This window comes from Apaloderma vittatum, unplaced genomic scaffold (assembly GCF_000703405.1).
Source record: "Apaloderma vittatum isolate BGI_N311 unplaced genomic scaffold, ASM70340v1 scaffold2677, whole genome shotgun sequence".
Taxonomy (NCBI): domain Eukaryota; kingdom Metazoa; phylum Chordata; class Aves; order Trogoniformes; family Trogonidae; genus Apaloderma; species Apaloderma vittatum.
The window spans coordinates 2,168-29,841 of NW_009725520.1; the positions used below are offsets into that span (position 1 = coordinate 2,168).

General features: G+C 39.1%; 1 protein-coding gene across 1 annotated transcript in view; it reads right to left on the reverse strand.

Annotated features, from left to right (window-relative positions):
* Positions 1-628: 628 nt before the first annotated feature.
* The window catches only part of LOC104276544 (synaptotagmin-like protein 5), a gene marked incomplete at its 3' end in the record, with an annotated part of 39,219 nt that continues 12,173 nt past the window's right edge, over positions 629-27,674 (reverse strand). Inside the window, exons 3-9 of the mRNA XM_009872915.1 lie at positions 19,069-19,184; positions 17,585-17,717; positions 15,423-15,548; positions 8,205-8,355; positions 6,589-6,718; positions 4,735-4,841; positions 629-721 (exon numbers count right to left, since the gene is read on the reverse strand). Coding sequence (XP_009871217.1) covers positions 629-721; positions 4,735-4,841; positions 6,589-6,718; positions 8,205-8,355; positions 15,423-15,548; positions 17,585-17,717; positions 19,069-19,184 — 856 coding nt within the window. The remainder of the gene's footprint in view (positions 722-4,734; positions 4,842-6,588; positions 6,719-8,204; positions 8,356-15,422; positions 15,549-17,584; positions 17,718-19,068; positions 19,185-27,674) is intronic.

A 27,674-nucleotide genomic window follows, 5' to 3' on the forward strand; every position in this document is an offset into this window, starting at 1 on the left:
GAAAGATCCCACCACAGCCTTGTTCTCTTTGTTTCAAGGAAACGAAGATTAAGTGATCCTCTGCAAAGCTGAGCAGCCACATACTGCAAACATCTATGGTTTGTTTTCTCCACATGTCAGCTTGGTAGTAGGCTGAGCATATGAGGAAATCTGTTGGTCAGTATGCAAAACAGCTTTCTCTTTCTCTGTGCTGCAGAGAATAGCATTTCTGAAATGTTTTTTTTAGGTTGGATATTGGGAAAAATTTTTTCACAAAAAGGGTTGTCAAGCATTGGAACAGACTGCCCAGGGAAGCAGTTGAGCCACCATCCCTGGAGGTGTTTAAAAGACAAATAGAAGTGGTGCTTGGGGATATGGTTTAGTGGTGGAAGTGGCATTGCAGGTTAATGGTTGGACTTGATCTTAAAGGTCTTTTCCAACCTAAAGAATTCTATGGTTCTATGATTCTATGATTTTAGCTTTGAACAGCATTAAAAAAATAATATGAAAAATATCTATATGTTAAAGGATGTTTCTCAAGTGCAGGATGAAACATGAACTGCTGCTAAGTGGTATGAACTTAAACTTTTTTGGAAGAACAGTGGCCTTTTGTGGAAGAAAAAAGCATGTTGTCTACTCAAGGTCTTACTGTTAATAATACACTTATCATTTGTCCATGTTTCTTTGAATAACGAGAGGCCACTATGTCGCCAATATCTTCATCAGTTTCATCCAGATAATCCTAAATGACAAAGAGGCATTTTAGTTATCGTATTCTGCCTTTTATTTGGTTAGCCCCTGTTGCCTAGCTTTGTTTCATATATTTTCCACTTTAGGAAGACAGTGCTGGATATATTCAAAATGCTAATCTCTAGAAGAATTTTGATTTATATTTTCCACATCTTTGCACAGGCACACAGCATAAGGGGAAAAGACTCTGTTCAGGGTTCAATTGCTTAAGAACTGAAAGAGTTGGCACACATACTTCGTATCTTATTCCGTAGGTGCGTACCTTTGCATGGTCAACAACAGTACACATAAACAAAATCCATTTCCATGCCTACTATAAATCCTGTGCGAATTACTGTATTCTATTTACTACTGTAAATTCTATTTACTTACTGTATTCTATTTACTATATTTGCATTCAGGAATTCAGGTTTGTTAGAGCAACATGGTGAGAATTTTTCAAATCTTATCAAAAGAAATGAGTGAATTAAGGTTTGATAACAGGGGCCAGGGGATCATTGACATGAAGGCATTTGTGACCAGAAGCCATTAGATGATTGCTTCCTTGGTTACAGTCCAGGTTCCATGTTTTTATGGGCTAGTTTTTTAGGACTGTTAACTTTTACTTAAAGTTACATGAAAAAAACTCAAAAAACAACTAAAAAACCCCCAACAGTTAACACCATAGTAACTGTAGCTTGGAAATTCCAAGCATTTCCTTTAACACTGGAACAGGCTTCCAAGAGAGGTAGTGGAGGCCCCATCCCTGGAGATACTCAAGGTCAGGCTGGAGGGGCTCTGAGCAACATCATCTCGTTAAAGATGTCCCTGCTCACTGCAGGGGAGTTGGAGTAAATGACCTTCCTTCCAAACCAATGGATTCTATGACTCTATTTTATTCTTTTGCTTAATCATTTTGTCATTAGTATGGATAAAGCTAGCTATGACATCTCTTCTCCTTTGTTCCAGTGTCTGAATTGAAATAAAAACAGCTGAAAGCCATGCAAAATTTTCTATTACTATTTTCTAGTTGTAACTGCATATTTAATATCAACCAGAGGGAAATTAGGACAAGCCATCACTCTGTTTGGGACAAAAAATTATATATTGTAGCAAACATTCCTCTTAGCTTCATGTTCTTACAGTGAGCTTCCTCTGTTGGTCTCTTCTCTTTCTAATCTATTCAGGGCATTATTACCACCCTACAGAAAAAAAGTCACAGGTATTTTATATTGTAAGGAAGATGTCCATTGAGACTCGGGTACAACAAACCCAAGTATTTGAGGGAGATAGATAATCCTTCAAAAGTAAAATCCCCCAAACCCCCTAAAATAAAACAAAAAATCGTCACTCCACCCTTCACTTCTATTCTCCTCATTTACTTCCGAATTCAGCTGATGTATTCAAGTTTAAAACTTGGCACAAGTACACACATGACTTACTTTCTTGCCCATACAACAGAAAGAAGCAACTCTGATAGCACGTACAAAACTCTTTCCTTTACACTGTTGTATACATACCAATGGACTTTATAATAGACAATGCTACATTTTTATTGCTGAATAATTAAATACAGTCTTCAGACTGGGCTGTTTCAGGTCAAGACACTCAAAAACAGTGCTTCACAAAGAGTTCTAATGACAGCTAGCTGACTACCAATTTTTGTTTGCAAGTAGATATTTAAAATTAAAACAAATGGTTAACACTTAACCTATGCTCTTAATTTATTTTGCACAACGGTCACATTTCTCAGGAGGTGTTGCAGAACTGCTTCTACATAACTGGTTAGTGTTATTAGCTTATTAAAGTTAGAGCTAGTAGGACATTAATCTCATGCTCTCTAGTGGTGGTTATAAAATGCACATTGCCCAATTACTTCTAATAAAACAGCTGAGCATGTAAGAACACTACTTGATCAGAAATTCAACACGCACCTCTCTAGATAGGGTGGTCACACTTGAACACAACACTAGATTTAACTGTTTCTCCATACTCCTTGATGAATACGTACTACACAGCTCACAGGGGTTTCTGCGGGTTGTCCCTTTTCACTATCAAAAGCAATGTGAGGTTAGAGAAGCAAAACACCCTTTCCATTTTTTAGCCGATCTCTCTGTAGGTGTAATGGGGTTTCCTGACAAAGCTGGGACCAAAGTGGTTAAAAGCCTTTTCCCACCCTTTCAGCTGATAAATTCCAGCAATGTGCATATCCCATTGGCATGTGGCATCTCCCACACTGCTGCTGTCAAGTCTCATCCCTCAGGAACTTCAGTTAGCTCCACCAGCCAGCCAGGAGAAAAGGACATATAACTTTTCTCAGGCTGCAGGAGCTGTTGTTATCTTCATCAGGTATCTTTCTTTCTGCCTCTTATATCAAGCACTGAATAAACTAAGCTCCAGTAGCAATACAGCTTTTTTATCTCAAATCACTGCATCCATAATGAATATAGGGCAAGACTCTGATTCAGACTGCTCTGAGTCAAGCTACTCTAAAAAAATATGGTAACACTAAAGCTGATGAATGCAATCAACTGGTTTCATAAGACAGAGCAAGCGAGGACGTCAGTAGAATCAGAGATTTATAAAGCCCATTAAGAATAAGTTTAAAGGGGAATTAGTGCTCTTGCAGACCCCTGAGTAACTAAATCAAGGTTATGCCACGAGGGAGGTCTCTTATGTTAGCAAAGAAACTAGAGCATTGCTGAGATGCAATCTGAAATTACATTCAGAGTCAGCAAGAAAGAAAAAAAGAGAAAAAAAAAAAAAACCACTATCTGCATAAAAGGAAGACAGAAATCAAAGAACAGAAAAACACTCTGGACTTGGCATCTCTGGCACTTGCCTCAGAGAAATCCCTAAGTGTATGTGCCCCGTACGATTAGAGCACAAAACTGATGTAAAGATATTTAAAATCTGTATTTCTTTATTTTATGCTTTTCTTCTGCAATATTTTCCAGCTTCTTAATCAATAACAAATCCATTTTCTTTACTACAATGAAAAAATAAACCACTTATTTTTTAAGTTTTTGTTCCACAGAAATCTGACACACAGGAAGGGCTTTTTGCCTATTTCCATAAAGATTAACCCAAACAAAGCAGTGCTGTGGGCAAATTCTCTGAGTGCTTACAACCCAAGAAACAGCTGGGAATTCCAACACATTGTTTTCCACCAAGGCGCAAGTATCTAATGCTACAAGAAGGGGAGACATCTCCCATGGCCAATGCACTTCTGAAAAGAGCAGATGGTAGAGAAGGACTATGACAGTACACAAAATGCATAAACCATATCACAGAGGGTTACAGGATTTTTAAGCTTCAAGTACATATTTGAAAACTTCAGAGCACACTATGATTAGATGCAGAACTATTTAAATACCTCTTCTTCCCCTCAGCTTCCCCACCCACCCCTTACATATTTAACAAGCTTGGAAATTCTTTTATAGCATTGATGCACATCTGCAGCTTGTGTATCTTGGATATGTGTGTAAGAGGAGAGGGAAGCTGTGAATCACTTCAGGAAAAGCAGCCCATAGAATATATAGAAAAAGTCAGGAGATAGAGAAGAGAGTGAACAGGAGGAAGAGGCAAGCAACAGTGACAGAACAGAAAGTTGGGGCTTCATTTGCTAAAAACACGCGTAATGGGAAAACCATAATCAGATAAATATTAAAGCCTTTGAAGTATAGTATTTCTCAGAATCAAAATTAAAATCTAAGAAAGTATGAATTAACAGAACTTCAGAGCATGTGTAATATAGTGACTGAAATTTATTTTCAGGTCAGCTTTCTTTGAGCTGTAAATTCAAAAACAGGCAAATCAATAACAAACTGTAGCCATGACTATTCATTAGAATCATTCACTAGCCAACATACTCAGAAGATGAAGAGGTTTAAAAATTCACTGAATATCCCTGAAATAATGCTCTGCATTACTTATATTTTACAGAGACATATAGACAGTGCTGATTTCCTAAGTCTGAACAAAGAGAACTTCCAACAGATAAACATTTACATATTTATAACTTACCAGTTCCTGATCTAAGGCACTAGGTACAGATCTGCTTCTTATGCTCAGAGTATCCTCATTTCCTTCAGAGAAAGATTCACTCAAATCTATCTCAGATCGGCTACGATCTGGAAAACAAAAAAAAAAATTAAAAATTGCTATAATTTTTACAAAAATGAACAGTTTTATCTTCCACATTTTAATAAGTGTTATCTGAAAACCAATTGTTTTTAAGAAAAAAAGTCAAAAAAATATTTTAGGTATCTGCCATAAACTCTGTGACAAGTGAGCATCAATAGGATAAATAGAAAAATATGCTTTCTGATGCTGTTCAGCCTTCTGGACAATACCTTTTGCATTGTTTATCTGCTATAATTGTCTCCTGTGGATGATATTATAGATTAACTTGGAGTATTGCAAAACTTGCAGTCCAGGTGTTCACAGTGATTTTCACATCTCCCACTACCACCAAACTCTCCCCAGCATCTGCTGCAGAATTAAGCACCTAGGAATGTAGATGGACATAGAAAGTATTTCTGCTATTACTGGTGCTCCCTATGCAGGAAGGAGGCAGAAGCAAAGAAGTCTCGAGACCTGCACAAGTTTCTTTCGCTTCTAACAGGTATCTTATTCGCTCTATAAGGATAAGACATGTTAGACCTCTTGGAGAAAGATTTCCTTAGTCCTCTCCATACAAATCTGTGTGACTGTTCAATAAACTGAGGAAGCAAGAGGGGAAGGAGAATACTTTAAGATCCTGCAAGTAGGAATCTGAAAAGTTTTTAGCTGTTAGTCTTCTACCTGGGCTATAGCTGTTGTGACAGGAAAGGTCACTCTCCCGAGCTTAATGTCCTTTGAGATCCTCCAACAAGGAGACAATGAGGAGTCTGCGGCTCATTCCCAGCTAGGCTGCAAATTTGCCCAGCCTCCATCTGCTTTGATAACACAAGGCCAGTTCTTTTCTACTAGGAAAACCTTTATTTTATAAGGTAGCAGAAGCGAGCAATTTTCAATGCATAAAAAAAGTAGCGATCTGTAATCCCTCTGCCTGGAATTGCACTGTATAATATTCTCAAACTGATGTTTTCCAATTGAAAAATCTAAGGTGAAGAACATTATCTCCTTCGATTAGCTCTGTGGGATACATCACCATGTTTCTGCTCTGGGCTAAATTCAGCTGAAATAAAGTGAACCCTGTCGTGTTTCAGAGAGAAACCTGTAAATCTGAACTAACTTTGTTAGCCCTATAAGAAGCTGACCGAGTGTGTGGGACCCGGTGATCTCCAGCCACTGCTGCAAAGCTCTGACAGCACCTTGCTGTGAAAGCCTCGTTTGCCTAACAGCTTCCAATGAAATAAGGTAAATTACGGATGAATCGACTGGTTCAGTGCATCACATATAAAACTGAAATGACACGATGGCTGTAAGGGACTTATTCTCTGATAGCTCATTGTTTCCTGTATTTCCTTCTGGGAAAATGGGTGTGAAATGCAATGGCACCAGCACAGTAGTATTTTATACAGATTGTAGATAGGCAGTATTTTATACAGTTGACCTCAAGGAGAATGATTTAATAATGGACAATTATCAATTATATGTTGTAACAATTCTAAGAGCACGCAATTTACCTAAAACTAACATTGTGCCAACATTACTGGTGTTAGGATTACTATTTTTTCAAATGTAAAAACTTCTGAAGTGATATAAACTTGGTTAGGGAAAGGGAAGAATTTTCAGAGGGAGTATGATCAAATTTACAAAACTTACATCTGATCTTCCAATGTGCTTTTAAAAAAAAAAAGAAGAGTCACAAGAATAGGAATAAACCTCTGATGATAAAGGCTGGCAGAAAGAAGGAAAAGACTTAATACTTGCCTGATGACAAAGATACCCTAGAAACTGCAATGGAAGGTGTTCCAGATGCTTTCCTACAGTGCTTCTTTACTAAATCTTCAGGTACACTTTCACTTGCCGGAATAATTATGCCATTTCCTAAGCCAGTGTCCTGTCCAATAAAAAAAATGCACAACTCATAAACACAAAAAGTAAGTCTATTCACTATCAGTCTACAAAAGTATCATTTCTATTAACTCCCAGAACTCCAAAGCTTCTGTAGCATTCAGTCTAATGAATATACTTAGATTACAATCTAATCTGCTTTTCTTCGCACAGATTATACATAAAATTTGCACAAAAATGCAATTCATGTATACGTTCTGAGTTTGCAACTGAAGAATCAGAACAATGCACCAGGAATGAGAGGAGTTCATTTAGCTTGGAAACTAAAATAAGAAAAAAACCCGCACCACTATTATTTCTGTACCAGCATGATGATTTTAGTCAGGGGAAAACTAAATGGGCTTGAACTAACTAAATTATGCCAGTATAATCCCTTAAACAAAGTCAAAATCCTGTAAAGGAATACTTGACAATTTAACTCCGCCTAAATTAAATTGGCTTTTTTCAACCAAATCAAATGCACTTGCAATCAAGTTAGTCTGTTAGTCTGAATATAAATAAAAAAACTGTTAATTTATTTACAGCTCTCGAGACTGCGCTTCCTATATACTAACTTATCTTTTAACTTATCTTTTAGTAGGAAAGAAAATATACTAGACCCAGCATTTTCCCAAAGATTAATCACAAAAGGCATTACCTCTGACTATAAATTTCACTTTCCTTGTACACTTGGGTCATGGCAACCGAGAATAACTAGCTACTACAATGCTGAGCTACTACAATGTTGATTTCTTAAAGAGGGGTGACTGTAATGAATCCAGGAGGGGTGCCTCAGTGCACGGCCAGGAGGAGTTGCCTGACAAATAGGAAGGCTGCCTGGGAATGAAGAGAGTGTCTGCTTCTGGTCAGGTGAACCACATCCTTCTGCTTATTCCAAAATATTGAAGATGGCTAGCTCAGATGTCGCCACCTGCATCTAAAGAGGCCTTACAGCAGGTGAGAGGAATCCCACCTTCTGTTTTGATAAAGCATCTGGCACACATTTTGTGTTATGTCATAATTTATGTGGAGTCCAGTGTCCAAATTCAGAAAACTCTAAAAGCAGTAGGGCCTGATCTTCTGCAAGTGCTGAACTTGAAAAGTTGTCATTAGAAGTCAGTGGGAGCATGCTGGACCCTGAATGCTTGAAAAATCACATTACTCAAAGCCCTGAAGTGCCAAAAATGTTTACTCCCATCCTTTGTGCTTCCCAGTTGAGAATCTGTAACTCATTATATAATGCTGGACTATTAACAGCAATTTTTAGACAAAAGAAAAATGCCTGTCAGATCAAAAAACACTGTCAGAGAATGATAAATTCTATTCTAGCAGAGATCTTCACTGATCTCAGCAGAATTAAGGAAGAAACAAAATCTTCTCTGTCAGACTTGTCCTTTCTGGTCTACAAATCGATCTAACAGGGCAGCTACCAGCCAAGTCATCTTGTTTGCTGTCAGCTGTGATTGCTGTCAGCTCTGCATCTCTGTATTTACCCTGCTATAATCCTCAGTCATGCTACGTGTGCTGAGCGCCGGAGATCTTGGGAGGGAAGAGACATCGCCTCTGTTCACAGGAGCCACGGCCCCTTTCAGATGGACCGCAGCGGCCTCTGCATCACTGCTGTTCAGTGAGAGAGTGCTCCCTCTGGGATGGAGAGAGAAGAGCATTAAAGCGTTATTGCTTTGAGCAAACAAAGGTAACCCATTTAGCAAACCACTGCAAGAAAACAGCCACATTAACAGTTTCCTAGAATAACATTCTTTTGGATGAACTGTGTGATCCGCTGAGAGGAAATGGTCACCTGGAAAGAAAAACACAGGCAAAGGTGAATTACAACTACTTTACACGTACAAGTATTTTCAGCACTTCTACCAGTGCCCAAATGGGTGGCTCTTGTCCAGGCTGCAGAAGCTGCACTTGTCTATCTTCATTTCGCACAGCGTTTGCATCCCAACAGGAGAGTGGCCATTACTCCAACTTGGTGAGATGAATCCTATGACTGGAATGTGGCCATTGGTGGCTACAAGCTGTTCAGAAGGGACAGGTAAGAAAGGAGGGGCGGAGGTGTTGCCCTCTATATTAAAAAATTGATAACGTGTGCAGAGATGTCCCTAATAAATAGTCAAGAACAAGTCAAAAGTTTATAGGTAAGAATTAGAGGCAGAGTCAATAAGGGGAACCTTGCAGCTGGTGTCTGCTACAGGCCACCTGATCAAGGGGAGCCTACTGACGAAGCTTTCTTACTCCAGCTACAGACGGTGTCATGCTCGCAGGCTCTCATCCTGCTGGGGGATTTCAACCACTCTGGCATCTTCTGGAAAAGTAACACAGTGAACTGTAGACAATCCAGGAGACTCCTGGAGTGCCTCAATGACAACTTCTTAAGCCAGGAAATAGACATCCCTACCAAAGGGGATATGATATTGGACCTGATAGTCACCAGTGCAAGTGAGGTCATCAGGAATGTCAAGACTGGAGGCAGCTTGGGCTGCAGTGATCATGCACTGGTGGAGTTCACAGTCCTCAGGGATACAAGCCAGACGAGGAACATGGTCAGGACTCCGAATTTTAGGAAAACAAACTTCCAACTCCTCAAGAAGTTTGTTAATAGGATCCCCTGGGAAACTATCCTCAGGGATAAGGGAGCACAACAGACCTGGCAGATATTTAAAGATGCTTTCCATAGAGTACAAGAGCTCTCAATCCCTGAGTGTAAGAACTCAAGCCAGGAAAGGAAATGATCAGCCTGACTGAATCAAGACCTGCTGGTCAAAGGCAAGAAGGAACTGCACAGGCACTGGAAGCAGGGACAGGTGTATGGGGAAGAGCATAGGGACTCTGCTCAGATGTGTGGGGGTAAGGTCAGGAAGGCCAATGCACGGCTGGAGCTGAACTTGGCAAGGGATGCCAAGAACAAGAAGAAGGGCTTCTACAGGTATGTCAACCAGAAAAGGAAGCTTAAAGAAAGCGTACCCCGCAATGAGCAAGAGTGGCAAGCTAGTAACAACATCCAAGGAGAAGGCTGAGGTTCTCAACAACTTTTTTGTCTCAGTCTTCACTGGCAACCTCTCTCCTCATCTCCTGATATGAAGGACCACAAGACAGAGATCAGGGGGACAAAGTCCCTCATACTATAAGTGAAGACAAGGTTCATGATCACCTGAGGAACCTGAATATACGCAAGTCTATGGGACCTGAAGAGATGCATCCAAGAGTCCTGAGGGAATTGGCTGATGTAGTTGCCAAGCTACTATCCATGATACCTGAAAAGTCAAAGTCACATGAGGTTCCTGGGGACGGGAAGAAGGGAAACATTAAATCCATATTTAAAAAGAGTAGACAGAAGGACCTCGAGGAACTACTAACCTGTCAGCCTCACCTCTGTGCTTGGGAAGATCATGGAACACTCCTCCTAGAAGCTCTGCTAAAGCACATGGACGACAGGGAGGTGATTCAAAACAGCCAGTATGGCTTTACTAAGGGCAAGTCCTGCCTGACCAACCTAGTGGCTTTCTACAGTGGAGTGACTACATCGGTGGACAAGAGAAGAGCAATGGATGTCATCTATATGGACTTCTGCAAGGCTTTTGGCACAGTCCCACAACACCCTTCTCTCTAATATGGAGAGATACGGACTTGATGGATGGACTCTTTGGTGGATAAGGAACTGGCTGGATAGTCACATCCAGAGGGTAGCAGTCAATGACTTGGTGTCCAGATCTCAATGTATGACAAGTGGTGTCTCTCAGGGGTCCATAACGGGACTAATGCTGTTTAATATCTTCATCAGTGATAGACACAGTGGGATTGAGTGGCCCCTCAACAAGTTTGCAGATGACACCAAGCTTAGTGGTACAGTCAACACACCAGAGGGACAGGATGTCATCCAGACATACCTGGACAAGTTGGGCCCACATGAACTTCATGAAGTTTGACAAGTGCAAGGTCCTGCACCTGGGTCAGGATAATCCTCATACAGGCTGTTCGACGAAGTGACAGAGAGCAGCCCTGAAGAAAAGGACTTGGGGATAGTGGTGGAAGAAAAGCAGGACATGACCCAACAATATGTACTCACAGCCCAGAAGGCCAGTCGCATCCTGGGCTGCATCAGAAGTGTGGCCAGCAGGTCAAGAGAGGTGATTCTGCCCCTCTACTCTACTCTGCTCTGCTCTCCTGAGACCTCATCTGGAGTGCTGTATCCAGACGCAGAGCCCTCAACATAAGAAGGACATGGACCTGTTGGAGTGGGTCCAGAGGAGGGCCGTAAAAATAATCAGAGGGCTGGAGCATCTCTCCTTTGAGGACAGGCTGAGATAGCTGGAGCTGTTCAGTCTGCAGAAAAGAAGGTTTCAGGGAGACCTCATAGCAGCGTGAAGGGGGCCTACAGGAAAGCTGGGGAGGAGCTGTTTACAAGGGCCTTTAGTGATAGGATGAGGGACAATGGTATTAAACTAGAGCAGAGTAGGTTTAGATTGGACATTAGGAAGAAATCCTTTACTATGAAGGTGGTGAAACACTGGAACAGGTTGCCCAGGGAGCTGGTGAAGGCCCCATCCCTGGAGACATTCAAGGTGAGGCTGGATGGGCCTCTGAGTAATATCATCTAGTTAAGGGTGTCCCTGCTCACTGCAGGGCAATTGGACTGGATGACCTTTAAAGATCCCTTCCAACCCAACACATTCTATCATTCTATGTGATGACTCATGTAACAATTCTTATCAGGCTGCTCCTTGGTTTAAAGGAAAACTACAGTGACATGACAGTTCTATCCACTTCTGCAGCCAGTGTTAATGCCAGTATCATCTCTAGAAAGTCTGTCTGCTTTCTGTCCTCTCCAGAAAAAAACCAACTTGCTCACTGTCCTCTTTATATTGCAATAATGACTCTTGATCCAAACTGGTTGATTCTTTCAATCAGCCTGGAAAGCTAGGAAAGCTGGACCAGTCTTTTTGCCAGGTTTTGTGTAAGGAAAAATGACAGAAGAGCATCTGTGATCAGCATGCCAGAACCCAATTGCTGTCTAATACCACAACAGGCAGAATTTTCTCCATGAGACGTTTTCTACTAGAAAATACTGATTCACCCATGTGAACATTGAGGGCTAGAAAAGGTAAGCTGTTGCACTTTTTTTGACCTTTTGAAACAATGAAAACTATTTTAAAATGTACTTCACCATATTTTCAGTTAGGGTTTTATTATAATTTGAAACTAGATTTGTAGAAAAAATACAAGTTCTTGGCTGATTTACTCTTTCTCCACAAATGTCACTTCAAATTATTTACTTTTCTTCACAGTTCAAAGAAATTTCAAATTCCTTGCAGAACAGTAACAGTTCTGCATAAATCCTATCTTACTATTTAAAAAAAACCCCGTTAATGGTAAATAGGAATTGATGAAGGAAATGCACTGTCTTCATATGGAAAACGCTGTGTCAGAGGACAATAGTAGTGCATGTTTGCTGGAGAAAAATTTTGCAACATACTGGATGTTTTCAGCCAAAAGAGGCTTGTTTAATAATTCTTTCAGATTTGCAGGCATTTTCATTGTGCTGGACAACAGCTGAATTTCACCTTCTCTTGGTTTAGTCTGTCATGTTTAGAGAAACTGCAGTAAAAACCTCTACCACAAGGGAAACTTTTTATTATAACTACTGTTGAACTGAGAAGAAATACTCTGCAACTCAACAGCTCCTGTCTCTCCACTACATTGATCAGTCAGCATAGGCTCTGAATCCATAGTGGTGCAGTTACTGAAAACAAGGACCACAGTTGAAAACCCCAAACACCGGGACTGTCTACAAATGTTGCCCAACTGCTCTTTTGTCTTTTAGTGAGCGTATGATGACCTTTCAAACCATTACTATCCAATATCGTCTAATCGACAACAGTAGATAATGGATAATAAACACACTCTTTTGCATGTGCACTTCACACACGTGAACTGCTACTATTTAATTTGATGAGCTAGTGATTAACAAATCCTACTAAATGTGCTTTGGTTGAATTTTAGTCCTATCTGTTTACATAAACATGCATCTCTGGTCAGAAAAATCAAGGTTACTGGCTGTCATCTCTCTTTTATCAAAGCTGTTGGACTTAGATGCACACACCTTAATTTCCAAACCTGCCAGTGCATGGAATCAAGACAAAATGTTGAAAACCTGAGTTTTATTGCATGTCACACCACTTTCAATAGATGGTTGTGATTTGTTTTTACAAAAGCAGTCATCACAGATTTTTTTTTTCCTTGCTGTGTAAACTAATGTCAATCAAGACAAGTGTTCAGAAGTAATAGTGAGCTGGAATAAAATATGTGAAAATACATTACAGGGGGTTCTACAGGAGTCATCATCCAGACGGAACACCTGCACATCAAACCTGCTAAACAGGCATCTGTACTTTGCCCTTATTTCAGTCTGCTATTAGAAATAGGCACCCATAATACATTATACCCATATCAAGTAGACAACAAAAGAAAAATGTTGTTATAACGTGACAATGCCAGGCATTTCCACGTGGTAGACAAGGTCTCAGTATGGATGGCATAGTGTGTCTGTGTAGATGAGCCTGAAATTTCTGTGCTATTTCTCCCAGAAGTATCATGATGTAGCCTCTCAGTTCATACAGCGGCAAAATGAGTAAACATTTTTGCCAGAACAGAAGTAAACCCCTTGAAGAGATGAACTCATGGCGTGGGACTCCCTGTTCCCAACTCAGTACATCTTCCTCTATAAAAGAAAAGTTCAGAAAGAATAAAAAATTTATTTCAGTTTCCCTGCTGATAAGTGAAATACTACCAATTTCAGCAGTGCAGCTAAAAAGATGAGGGCAATTAAAAAACTCAGAAATAAGCAAGAAAATCTAGGAGAGCTAGTGTCAGAAGATGTTGTTATATTATTTTAATTTGAAACTCAAAACAATTAAGGAGGGTAGCCTGGGAAGCTTTGCTGTTATTTTAAATAATTAGTACTGAGTTCTATCAATTAATAATAGATGAACAAAGCAAGGACCCTCAGATACCTAATCAAGTATTTATCCACACATGTACAAGACAAATCTTCTAAGAAATCTCTACTAAGAAATATAAACAGCTCCTTAATCCTTCCACAAACTATTTAGAAAGTACCATATCTTCCATAGACAGTAAAATAATTAAGTCCCTCCACCAAAAGCATCTCCTGGCAACACAGCTGGCTTACTCAGCACTTCGACACAGGACATCAACTTGGTCAGGTGAGGATGAGATGACAAGTAGCAAAACAAGTTACCATAATGACTCAGTTTAGTGAACCCTGCCCCTTGGCTCTGGTGGAAAGCTAGAAATTGATGTTTTATGTGAAAGACAACCAAGGCAATCAAACATAAAGGCTTTATTTACAGACTGCTTCACTCTATTTATCCTTCTAAGTCTGTACACAAAACTTACCAGGTGCTGAATTCTACCGTGCCAAACAAAATTATTTTGCTTCATTTATGGTTAACTTCAGGATAACTTGCAGTTTGGCACTTCAGAATCGCTGAACATCCTTTTGTCCTTATTCTGGTAAATTCTTCGATAAAGTTCCTTAATATTGCACAACCTTAGTGTTAAGCAGCACAGACACCAGATTTCGGAGTTATTGCCTCTTAGATCTCTCACTCATTTCTATTCAATTAAAAGCAAAACAAATGCAGAAAACATGCAAAAATGCTACTTCTGGTCTCATAAAAGTCAGGTATGAATCTAGTTAGATATGGACGGCCTAATTAGTTTGTGGAAAAAAAACAAAAGAAAACAAAACAAAATTAGTGAACTGTGTATGGATTAAAGACGAAAATTAGCTGATTTGGCTAGTAAGTGCTGCAGCATCCAGTGGAAAAAAAAGTAGTTCTCAGCTTTCAAAAAGATTGTCACCATCAAACTACCGGCAACAAAGAGAAGCAAGTTTTTGTTTAAACAAGGCGGCTCATCGGTGGGTGAATTAAACTTCATGATCTTCCTTTTCCCTGATAACGCATTTTCCTGTATACCTACTTGGAGTCAACCAAGAACACTGTTTAGAGTTAGAAATTTCTATTGGATCTTACAATAAATTATTTTTCAATTAAGACTGTAAAATTTCAAGGTCTGTGCACCTGAGCAAAGAATGTGGGTCTATATCCATTATGGACTATCCAAATTAACAAGAAATAAGTGAGCTATATTTTGGCTTCATTTTGAAGGTGGGGCATGAGAGGAATGTTGCATCTGGCATTTTTTAATGCCGTTAGAGGCAATTATAGAGTTCTCTTAAGCCCAGAAGAATGATAAATGGAATTCTGTTAGAAATAACTGAGACAACAATAATGGAAATAGAAGAGCAAACAGAACCCCTGAAGAAGAAAATACAAATTATTTATAATCAATTAGTACATCATTATCAAAGGAAAACTTTGGAACAAATGGCCTTAGTTCTGCAATATGAACACAGCTCATCAATTAAAATCCAGAAAACAAAAAAAATAATGTACTAACAACAATCACTAGCCAAACACAAGTAGAGAAAAGGAAGATGGATAGGTATAATTTTTATTTGGGTTTTTGTTGCTGTTTTGTTTTATCATTTTAAACATAAGCTTTTCTTCTCAGATAGCATTAATGCTGAGCATTCAAAGACACAACGAAACACAGAGGACTGGCACAGACCCCTGGGTCAATCCTGGCATGAGCTGTACTGGATTTCTGCTGCTCACCTCTCAGAGTACGGCGTTGATTTACCACTGCACAGACTTTGAGTTTCAGCTTCTGAGCCCACGTTCCTTTCACCTTCATCTTCGGCATATGTACTTTCGCCTTTCGTAATCGCCCTAATTACCTTCCTGATAAAAACATGGAAAAAAAGATTTTAAAAGTTGTAAGGTTTTGCCCAGGAAACAGCAACCTGGCTGTAATACTGTGATGTGTGCATTCTATCAATTTCATCTGCCTGACCTATTGACAACTCTGGATATAAGGGTCAACAAAGCACCAAATCTGGTTATCACACTGATTCCTAAGAACAAAAATAATTCCATAATATTTGCTATAAAGTGTTTTTTAAGACATAAAACCTTAGACCATCCCTTCTACATAATACAGCCACATCAAGCTTTGAACCAGAAGTGCCTTTGGTGAAAATTCCTCTCTGTTTTATTTTATATACAGTTTATACACAGCAAAGTATGCTTATTTTCCCCTAGAAAATTACACTATGAGTATTTTCTCTTAAAGATTTATTTGCATTTTCTACAATTATATGCATCCATGTCCCAAAATGTGCTGTCTTCCAAAAACATCACATCACTCCCTTACCCTGCGACATGGCCTAGTAAGACAGAAATGAAAGAAATTAAATGAAGTTTTGAAAAGTAATTGTCGTCTTCATAAACTTACAAACAACAACAGACTGTTAAGTTACCTCATGACACTAAGTGTCAGCAGGAGTTGGCCCCAAAATTGCTTTGCTAAAACAAATCCACTCATAAGATGTATGAATGTGGAATCTGAGGGAGGAAGAAGGAGCAAGGAAGGAAGAGGAGGAATAATCAACTACTTCTGAGACAAACAAGCCTAATTCTTGTAGGATTAAATTTCCTTTATGGGGAATGTCACCACCAGAAAACGTATTAGGCCACAAACTGAAAAAGGCTGAACACTATGAAAATAAACAGGCAATTATAAAAAATAATTGTTTCTCACCAGGGAATATGACTAGTAGATTTGCACAAAAGGTTTAAATGAAGAGGATTAGAAAAGTAAACTTTAGTGCACTCTTATTATAGCTACCAATTAGCATGATTTAGAGCAACATCTAGGTCCTATTACAGTAGATTCCCTAAGCTGGTTCCTTCTTCAGCCAGTTAAGCGTGGTGCTGATAACACCACGGTCGTGGGTTCAATCCCCGTTCATTCCCCATGTGTTGCCTGATCTAGCTGAGAGGTGTCCCCGCCCATGACAGGGAGGTTGGATTAAATGATCTCTAAGGTCCCTTCCAGCCTAGGCCATTCTATGATTCTATGAAGACAGAGGTGTTCTGATGCGCTTTTTTACCAATATTAAGGAGAGATGACTCATGTTAATTACTGGAGTTGCTAGAACAGTATCTCTATACTCAGCTCTCCTCAGAGGTAAAAAACCTATATAAATCTATCCACCAACTGTATTTAGGATCCATATTAAAATGTCTTTTTCTTTCAACATAAACCAAGTTTTCCAACTATCAGCCTATGGTGCTCCAGCCATGATTTGAACATATTTTTCATGGGGTGAACCCAATAGCCTCAGGTTCTGTCCAGACACCACTTGCACAACTGTATACTCAATGCACCTGATTTGTGTCCCTCGAGAGTAACCGAGTGCTCCTCTACGGGCACAGCCAAACTGGGCTTACACACACCACTGAGACCGCAACACGACCAGCAATGTATCTGCTCATTCCCTGGCACACGCACAAAGAAAGGGGACACTGCTTGACTGCTAGACTTCATTTGCACAGCTGGAAGTTGAAGGAAAAGGTGGCTTGTGAGCAGAACCAGCCAGCACACATAAAACTAGCCTCTCTGAATACTATTCATTGCATGTGCTTCTTGAGCAAACCTGTCTTTAGGGACACTCTGTTGCTTCTGAGTATAAACAAGAAAAATCCAAGGGTAAAATTGCCTATTTTCTGCTACCTTTATAGATGAAGAATAATTACTACTGCATTTCCTAGGGAACAGCAGTCTAATTATAGTAAGTATGTTTTTAACTGAAGGCTGTTTCTAACCCTGGGAAGTTTGAGGCTGATGTGGAATGCTGGAGAAACTGAAAAGAAAATCCATCCAACCATATACAGTGGTTATCCAATCTAACAGTTTCCAGAAGAAAAGGCTTTACCCTATCTTTCTAGGCCCACTGAAGACTGATTTATGCCCATTTGTGGAGGAGACTGACACATCTGGCTTTTTTTCTTCGTTCTCTTGTGGCTGATCTTTGTATGATCTTCCTTCATCCTTACTGGAAACCGTGTCTTCAGTGGAGAGGGAACGAAAAAACACAACAGAATATTTGTACAAAAAAGGCAGCACATGTCAAACAACCAACAAAAACAGAATTTCAACTTTTCCAATATTAAATAAAATCATATGATAAAATACCACCAAAAAATTGTGGGGTTCTTTGGCTTTTCCTTTTAATAGAAGAAAATGAAACTAAGTAGCTTGAAACATTTCTCATTATCACCGACAACATTTAATAAGCACAGGAGCTGAAATACAATTTTGTGGTGTACACTATGCCCTGTGTTAAATAATGTTTTCCTAATTAAAATGTTTGTTCAGCTAGGAGCAAGGTGTCAGAAAAATGGCTTAAACAGATTTTTTTAATATGTATATGTCAAATAGCAAAGTAACAGATCACAAAATACCCAATTTGACAGGCTACATAATATCAAAACCTAAAGAATGTTAGATACTTGCCAGTTTGACAGCTTCTGAGGAATGGTGATATTGGCAAGATCAGCATTTTGCCAAGGAGTATACGTACGCAAATCATTTTTCCAAATGGCAGTAAACCAGTCCCTCTCCCTTCAAACTGTCCATAACCACCACCCTCCTACTGAAAGCAATAAATGCTACATCTGAAAACAGACTATCTAAATAATGGCTTCTGTGTGCAGAGTGAAGTAGTTAAGGATCAGCATTCAAGAAAAACTCCCATTTCTTAAACCAGTCGTCTTGTGGTATTAAGCAAGGTACCACAGCAGCTCATAGACATGGCACCCTTGCTGTGCTTGGTCAAGACAGACACTGTTTATTTTATCTAAAAGTACAGGTGCAATTTATTGGAGATACCTGGGCAAAAGGAAAGTTGAGTGAGAACTGAGAAGCACCAAGTAGTCTGGGTCATGCTCCAGTGTACAGCACAGGAGTTAACATTGATCTTCCTTATTCAGAGTTGAAAAAGAGAAATTGAATTCTTTTTGCACACCACCATCACAAATAACAGAATCAGCATGCGAAAAAATGTCTGGGTTTAGATCTCTACATACAGCCAAATCTCCTGGCAGGAACTGAGAATTAACTTTAGAGCCTCTGCTGCTGTCTCTGCAGCTCCATCATACTGTCCATTTGTTTTGACAATGAGATTTTAAGCAGCTTTCCATCTCCACAGAGAGACTAATTCATTCATTCATACCTTACCTTTCCTAAGTATTAGTCATTCACAAATCACTGCACAGTAATACCCAAATATGAAATTAAGATCAAAATACTGATTACACTTATACCGTAAACAGTGAAGAATAAAATACAAGTCAAGCACTCTGGAAACAAGGTTTGAATGTATTAAGCACAAGCAGATCTCTCTGTTGTGGTCCCTACCTGGGAATTTGTGCAGGATAGATTGTCTGACAACATCGGTTCCAAGAAGATTTGATTGTTTGAAGCGCTTTGCTCTCTCTTCAAAAAACCATTCTCCTGTCACTATCCGTAGCTGTCTATATGGCGACAATAAAAAAAACAACAACAGAGGCACATGCACATTAACAAACTTGACCAACCAAAGCTACTTCTTAAACCATTAGGTCATCATTCAACCACGATGCTCACAAACTCTGGATAACATTTGCAGAGTACAAAATAAATGGAACGCAAATCTTCGAATTGCAATGAACTTTTTGTCTTTGCTGCTGTTATGGATAATGTTGCTTTTTCTAATTTCAAACTCTCTTACCTACACTAACAAAAAAGAAATCCTGTACTGGCATTGCTATTTTCCATAGGTATATTGCTAGCCTTTTCCTGAACTAGTTTCCTTATGGTAGAGCCTCACCATTTCTACTGCCTCACTACATACAGTTGATAACAAAAAGCTACTAATCGTGAATACTTGAATAAAAATCAAATAAACAAACAACATTAAAAATTGATTTAGCTCCAGACGTGCTCCTGCTTACTTTATGCTCAATAAAAAACCTCTTATTTTCAAAGCTGTATGTACCAGAAAACAAATCATCTAGTCTCTTGGGCATGAAAATTACTATAGATGGATTTAGAGCATTGATCAGTATCTCTGCTATTAAAGTAGTTTTGAGTCATGCCTGAATGGAGAGTGTTACTTTGCAAAATACTAAAAATTACAGAAGAGGATCCTGCCATTGGTAGAAAGATCCTCACATCATTAGTTCTTCCTAATATATTAATGAATCATGCACCTCTGCATGAGTCAGTAAAAAAAAAAAAAAAATCGAAAACATGTGCCCACAGGCATAGAAATAGAAGATTATTGCCTTATCTTGTTGTTGCAGACTCCTAGAGACAAAATCCCTTATAATTCCTCATCACAATCAGTCAGTCGTTGTGTAAGGCAGTAAATAAAATCTCTACCTTTCCACTCAGAATTTTTAAATTACTTTTGTTAGATACAAACATGAGAAAGGATTCATTGCATTGGAAAATATGCACAGTCTGGCTGGTACAAAAACCAGCACTTCTGCGAATGTGCATTTTCACAGCATGTACTTCTCTGTGCAGTTATTTTTATAGCAAGGTTTACAGCAAGTTTAATGCTTTATATCAAACCATAAAAACCTTTCAGACCTCTGACTACACCATCATATTCCACTGCAATATAAATGACACATTACACTGCAGTACAGACTACAATGGTTCATTCATTATTTTTTTTCTCAGTTACTCCTGGGTTTGACCATAACGCTATACAAGTGCTATTTTCCCCTTGGATATAGATTTTGTTCACCCTAATATCTTACCAGCGATGCTTATCTTGATCAAGGCCAGACAAGGCACCTCCTCGTCACCTTATCCAGACACACACCTTCACCCTTCTCCAAGCTCAGGACAATCTGAAGGAAAAGGTGTGAACAACGCCCAGGGTTTCAACAGTGTGGGAAGCTTCCCCACACAAAGCTGCAGGCTTTTACAAGGGAAAACTTGCCACTATTCCTACATCCAATCTTGAACTGTGCCACCCACCCAGGCAGCCCCTCCGCCACAGGGAGGAGTCACAAGGAAGTAAAACATTGCCCCTCCAGTGAGTTACAGACAGAACGAGTGACCAATAAGAATATTCCATTCCGTAACGGCATCTTGGCTTGTGTTAGAAATAGTGTGATCAGAAGGCACTGGTGAGGCTCCACCTTGAGTGCTGTGTCCAGTTTTGGGCACCTCAATACAAGAGAGATCTCGAGGTGCTGGAGCGAGTGCAGAGGAGGACAACGAAGCTGGGGAAGGGCCTGGAGAATAGATCTTACGAAGAACGATTGAAGGAGCTGGGGCTGTTTAGTTTGAAGAAGAGGAGGCTGAAGGGAGACCTCATCACTCTCTACAACTACCTAAAAGGACATTGTAGAGAGGTTGATGCTGGTCTCTTCCCACAGGTAGTTAGACAGAACAAGAGGGAATGGCTTCAGACTGCAACAGGGGAAGGTTAGACTGGACATTAGGAAAAAATTTTTCACAGAAAGAGTGGTCAGAGATTGGAATAGGCTGCCCAGGGAGGTGGTTGAATCACCACCCCTGGAGGCGTTTAAAGGTCATTTAGATGTGGTGTTGGGTGATATGGTTTAGGGGTGAGCTTTGTAGAGCAGGGTTAATGGTTGGACTCGATGATCACAAGGGTCTTTTCCAACCTGAATGATTCTATGATTCTATATGCATCATATCCAGTATAAAACTGAGGGATCACGAGGGTTTAGCTCTCTTTTTTCCCTTCTGCAATGGCCAGCGTCCAGGGCGGACTCCGTTCAATCTTCTGCCTTTGATCCCAATCCCGAGTTCGCGAATCCAGCTCCCCACCGCCGCTGAGCCTGGGGCTTCCTCAGTGCCACCTGCTCTGCAGCATCAGTGGGGATTGCTGTCAGGGGGCAGCTGGGCTCAATATCGATGTCAGGGGCAGGAGGGAGTCAGGTTTGATATTGGTTTTGTATATATGGTTCATTATTTTTATTACTTCATTATTAATGAAAACTATTTTAATTTTCTTTTTTCTAATATGTAAGTTTCTCTGCCTCATTCCCTTTTCCTTCCCATTTGGGGAGAGAGAGGGGTTAGTGAGCATCTGTCAGCACTTAGTGGCCAGCCCAGCCTTAACCTGCAACAGGAAACAAGAGCATTTACTCAACAATACATCAAAACAGTGCTTGCAGGTTTGTGGTTTTTTTTGTTTTTAAAGAGGGTCCAAAGTCCATACTGATTGTAAGCCATAGTATGTGCATGCATTTTCTTGACTTCTCTTTCTCACTTAGCACGTAGCATACAAAGTACCAAAGGTATATGTGTTCCAACAAAACAGTGTTTAAACTAGCCTCTCAAGGTGTGCAACAGATGCTGAAGTCAGTAGCTTTAGAAAGAAGGAAAATAGCGTTATAAATTGTAGTAGCAGCAATTTTTGCATGATTGTTCTTTCCTGTACTCAAACCAGCTAGGAAAATTGTAAAGAAAAATCACAATCAAGTTGCTACATTTAGTACCAAATACTTTAGGTATCTGCTAAAGTTCTTACACATTAATTACTGATGAACCCACTCACATCATCATGTGAAAGGAGGTATGGTACAGTTCCACGCTTCTTATCCCTCTGTGATCTACTAAATGGATTAACTTCACTAATATGCTGCTCAGTTTAAAAATAAAATATAAACTGTGACCTATCCCTGACAAAAACTCAGGTTGTTATTTTCCACTCATTTTTTTCCAGAGACTTCATGGTTAAATACTCAATTATAAAAATTCCACTTAACATGGAAAGTCCAGTTGTTACCTTTAATAATTTCTTTTGAGTAAAAGCCCACATTTGTGAAACAGTTTCGCTATCCATTGGATTACCCAGACTACCTCACATCTACAGTAGAGGAGAGAGATTTAGTTTAGCTTTCATTCCCTTTTCTGTTCATCAAGTCATTTTACTTCTTTGTTGGGAGTAAAACTTGGAAAAAAATTGCAAGATCAAAGGCTGGCTAAAATTTAGCCTATACATGAACATACCAAAACAAACACACTCATCTTTGTATGTATTCAATTCCACAGAGTATTTTATATAACATAAATTAATTCCAGAGTAATTTTTAATATACTTTGAGGCTATTAAACAGATTTTTTTACTCTATTAAAATAAGGCAAATCTGCCTAGAAGTCACTAAAAATAAAACAAATTTTAAGAAATCTGAAAAGCATTTGCTTAATAAAACATTTGAAATGCCTCTATTTTTAGGCTCCTAATAGGAACGAATATTATAAAGACACTGATGAATTTTCATGATACTTTAAGACAACACAATTCTTTCAAAGATGGAGATAAATTTTCCATTACTGCTTTGTTCTGCTGTAATAACTTGGGCCACCTAAGCCTTTCATCTTGCTGAGGAACTCAATCAAAATAAAGGTATTGTTCACAGATATCTAGACACATTTGGAATGAGAAATACAGACAGCATCAAGATGCAAAACAAGCTTGTCAGCAGACAGCTGGAAGAGGTCAATTTCCTTCCACATACTGATCATTTTAGATAACAAATTTAAAACACAAACTGATCCCACTTTAATAAGATGCAGGGAAAAAATGTGAACTTAATGGAAAAATTATCATTTAGCACCTATGTTTGAAAGCTCTTGATGACCTCAGTTCTTCGTATGCAGGGAATGGAGCCAAAAGCTTCCTCTTTCGTCAAGTGCATCGCTACATGCAGGCTTAATTTACCTCATTAGATCAACAACGTGGCCATCAAGCACACAATCACATAAATAAAGACTGTCGTGTTCTCTGCTCTCGGTAACTGCAGAACTAAGAATTTGGAAGACCTAGCTCTAAACCTTCTTGACCTTTAAATGCTTTATCTTGCAAGTTTATTTTCTAGATGGTAATAACTCCAACGGAGGGGAAAAAACAGTTATTTTCTCCTTATGAACATTCAAGGGGAACATCTTTTTTCAGTAACTGTAAATTGTAAGACAATTTACAGACAAACCTCAGTTTGTTATACTTAACAACACTAATGAACACCTCTCGCTATTCACATTCAAATGTCTTTCCCTCAAATTCACTACATCTCTTTCTGAAAGTGTTTTAGAAGGTAATTAATGTGTTGGAATGAGCTTCCCCATCACCATAAACTGTTTTTCAAGCAAGTCTGACTTCGTAGAAATGGCGCATTAGATGTTTAAAAATTATTTTGGAGAAGTCAAATTCACTTGTTGCCAGATGACGATGTTCTGGCTCACAGATGAACAGACAGATTGTATTATTAAGCAAATGCGTATCTCACCTCTATAGCTACCATCATGTTACTATGTAACTTTCTAAATTTGTTCAGAGAATATTGTAAAAGACACAGACGTAAAAGATTAGCATCTTGAAATTACCTGATCCTCAAGTCAAAGTCAGCATACTTGAGTTTGCTGCCATTTTATTATTATTTTTTTTTTCTTGGTAGCTGGACATAAACCCACTATAAATATTAAAGCAATGACATTTGATCCCAGGTTGTTGCTTTAAGGATGGCGGAACAATTGTTTACTGTCTTAAGAGTGTAAATTAGTCTTTCAAAGAACGCTGTCTCTAGGATGTGAAAAGCTGACAAAGAAATCTTCCAGCTAGTTAGCAGAAAAGGTGGTAAGACAGGGTGTACCCAGAGATAATAAGGAGATCGTTGTTTAGAAAATTGTAGCAAGTTTTTCGTCCTTGTGGGTGTGCGGAACCAGACTTAAGTGAGGATCTTCTAGTCAAAATCCTCATTATGGAGATTAGAAGGTACCAAAATGTCAAAAATTGTTTACGAAAGGCTGAAAGTGAGGCAAAATTAAATGTGGCAGTGGGAGATTGCAACCAATGACTCAATTCCGAGCGCCAAAAGCTCGTACCCCCACACCCACGAGGAACATGTGTGCTAATTTACATGAGAAGCGAGGCTAATTTTAATATACTTAGCCAATAATAGATGAAATGGTTATCACTAACTAGTAGTTGTAAAAATAATGTAAAATTAGGCCTGTTCATACTAATTAAGTTATAACATAAATATGTTGCAGTTTTTCAATGTGGTATGCTAGCTTCACCTAGCATCCAAACCTGGCCAGCTTTGCTAATAAACAAATGTTGGCTTTCTAAACTTCCATTTGGTTTAGAGAGTTCCTTCTTTACAGTTACTGCTTTTGGGAACAAGGTTATGTGACAGAATGTCCTTTTGCTGTACTCTTGTGATACAAGGGGACAAGCAGGACTCAAGATGCTCAGAAGGAAAGAAAGGTCAAACGTATTAAATGAAGCAACAGGAAGAGACTGGCTGGTTTTATCCACATTTTCTTTTATTGCCACGGGATGTTCTGTGTTGCAGCAACCATTTTTGAACTATCTGTGTAATCCAAGGGATTGCTGCAGTAATTTCTGCAGTACTTGTCAATCTCTTCACTCAGTATCAGACATTCTTCACTGGCAGTAAGCTTTCAAACAGTTCAGAAAATTTCCTTCTGAACATATTCCTGTAGGTATAAGCAGTGACTAGATAGAGGACTTGTGTAGGTTATTGTACAGGTTATTACCATTGCCAGCCTCTTAAGCAGCACGTAATAGACATTCTTGAAGATGATTTTGGCAGAACAGCCAAGAGCTAGTACAGCACCAAACTTGGAAAACATTCATGAAGGCCACACATCCTTCTCACTGTCTTTTAAGGGTCTCTTTAAGGTTTAGTATGACAATGTACAAATACATTATAACAACAGTATAGCCTGGCTCTGCTAATGGAACAGCACAGAAGGTGCTAGAGACTAGAGAAATATTGTCATTAGCCTAGTCTCATTGATCAAGCTTTCTAAAAGAAAACGATGGGGCAGAAAAACCCCCAGTTTCCTAATACTTTTTGAAAAGCCACTAGGCATGGTGAAACAATCCAATTTGACAGACACAAAGATCAATGCTACAAGAGTTAGATAATTTTTTTCCTCCTGCCTTTTTTTGCTGCTTATACAGTATAATTGTCTCTTAATACTGGATTCCTATTTTCTTTTCCTTGTATTCTGCCTTTTAATCTTGCCAAAGGCCTTATTTGTATTAATCAGCTCCTCCTTCAAATGTAATTCAAATAGCCTAAAAATCCTGATTTTCCCTGCATTTTTTACTTCATAAGAAAGCAGAACTGAAAGAATTTAAATGAGAACTATGGATAATGATTTAACTGAAATACCTATCTCAAACTTTCATCTCTACAGTGCCCACACAGAAGATAATCTCTTTATATACTCCCAGCAGCGTAAAAGGCATTTTACAGATCATTAACTGTCACTATAGTCTTGCAAAACAACTGCATATGAACAAAAAGAAAGGGCAGAGAGATATTTCAGTTTAATAAATATACCCAACACCAACAAAAGTTTAGCACTTTACAGGCAAATTACACCACGGTTTGTAATAACTTAAAGGGAGGCTTCAACTAGAATTCATTTTGGAAATCATTGTCAAAACCGCTGATTATCACAGGATCGCAGCACAATCACAAGAAGCAGAGGTGGCACAGGTTTTGAAAAGTTACTTCATCTCTCTTACAGCCCCCAAACAGGACCAACTGTACTGATGTCTTCATTCCTGATAGAGGTTTATCCAATCTGTTTTTGAAACAAGATTCTGCCACCTCTCCAAGGTATATCAATATTTGTACCACCTAAACTAAATCCTTTTACTGCAGCTTAAGTAGCACATTACTTATCCAAAGTGAGTAATGTAGAACAGCCTGTAGGCTTCCTCAATGAAGCTGCCTTTTGCAGATTTAAAACTCAGTCATTTTAGTTTTCTCTTGCCTAAGCCAAACCCTTCCGACTCCCTCGCTTGCTCTGGACACACTATGTAATAGGCTTGTGTTTGTTATTTTCTGCTTAACTTTCTCCAGTTGGCCAACACAAAGCGTGCTACGCAAGACTAGGCAGGTACTCTACATAAAACGGGATCACATCATGTATTTAACAGGCCATAATTCTGCTTGCCCATCCCTGTGTGATACCGGACTTCTCTACAGTAGAAAATACTGTTGATTCATGTTCAGCTTTTCATTCAGTACGATACCCAAATCCTTTCCTAGAAGAACAACTGCAGAAGCTAGTTTTATCCTACGTTTCTGCAGCTGGTTTTGCCCAGCTGTAGTACTTCTGCAGGCCCGTAGGGAGCCACCACTTGCTTTTTCTTCAAAGCACTTCTCAAAATTGTAAGCATCACTTTGAATCTTAATTCTGTCCTTCAGCATGCCTGTAGCACCTCTCAGTTTAATGTCACCTGTAAGTGTAACTGGCAAACTCATCTGCTGCATCATCAAAGTCTGTAAATAAAATACTTAACAGAGCTTTATAATTTTCCAAGCAGGTCTGTAATCACAGTGACAGAATTTATTCCAAGGCATAGTTCCCCTTGTTGAACAGCTTATTAGAATAGCACAAGAAAAAGTACCAAAAGGTTCACTTAAGTCAAGTTATAAGACATCAGCAGATCATCTTCTCTTCATGAGGTCTGTCATCCTATCAAAGGAGGAAATTAAATTGGTCTTGAGATTATTTTTTCTTGAGCCAGCTCTTACTCATCATCCTATCATCTCCTCTCGGCTCTCAAACAGCACAGCAATCACCTGTTTCAGTATTTTTCGAGAAATTAATGGTAACTTGACAGGGTCAACAAATCCCTTATTCCTCCTTTATTAATTTTTAAAGAGCAGTATTGTGCTTGCTGTCCTCAACTTTGTCATTTCACCTGCACTCCATCATTTCTGAATGGCACAGCACAGAGTTCATCTCAGGAACTGGCTGAAGCAAATTACACAGAGCTCAGCCAGGCCCCTACTAATTTAAAATCATTTCACAGCATTTTGGGTTCACACTCTGATACAATTTACAAAAGGTCTTATCTTCTCAATCTCATTAGGTTGATGGTCAGTAGCAAACAAAAATCCGTCTGAAATTGCTCTGATTCTTGCCCCATTTAACATGATTAT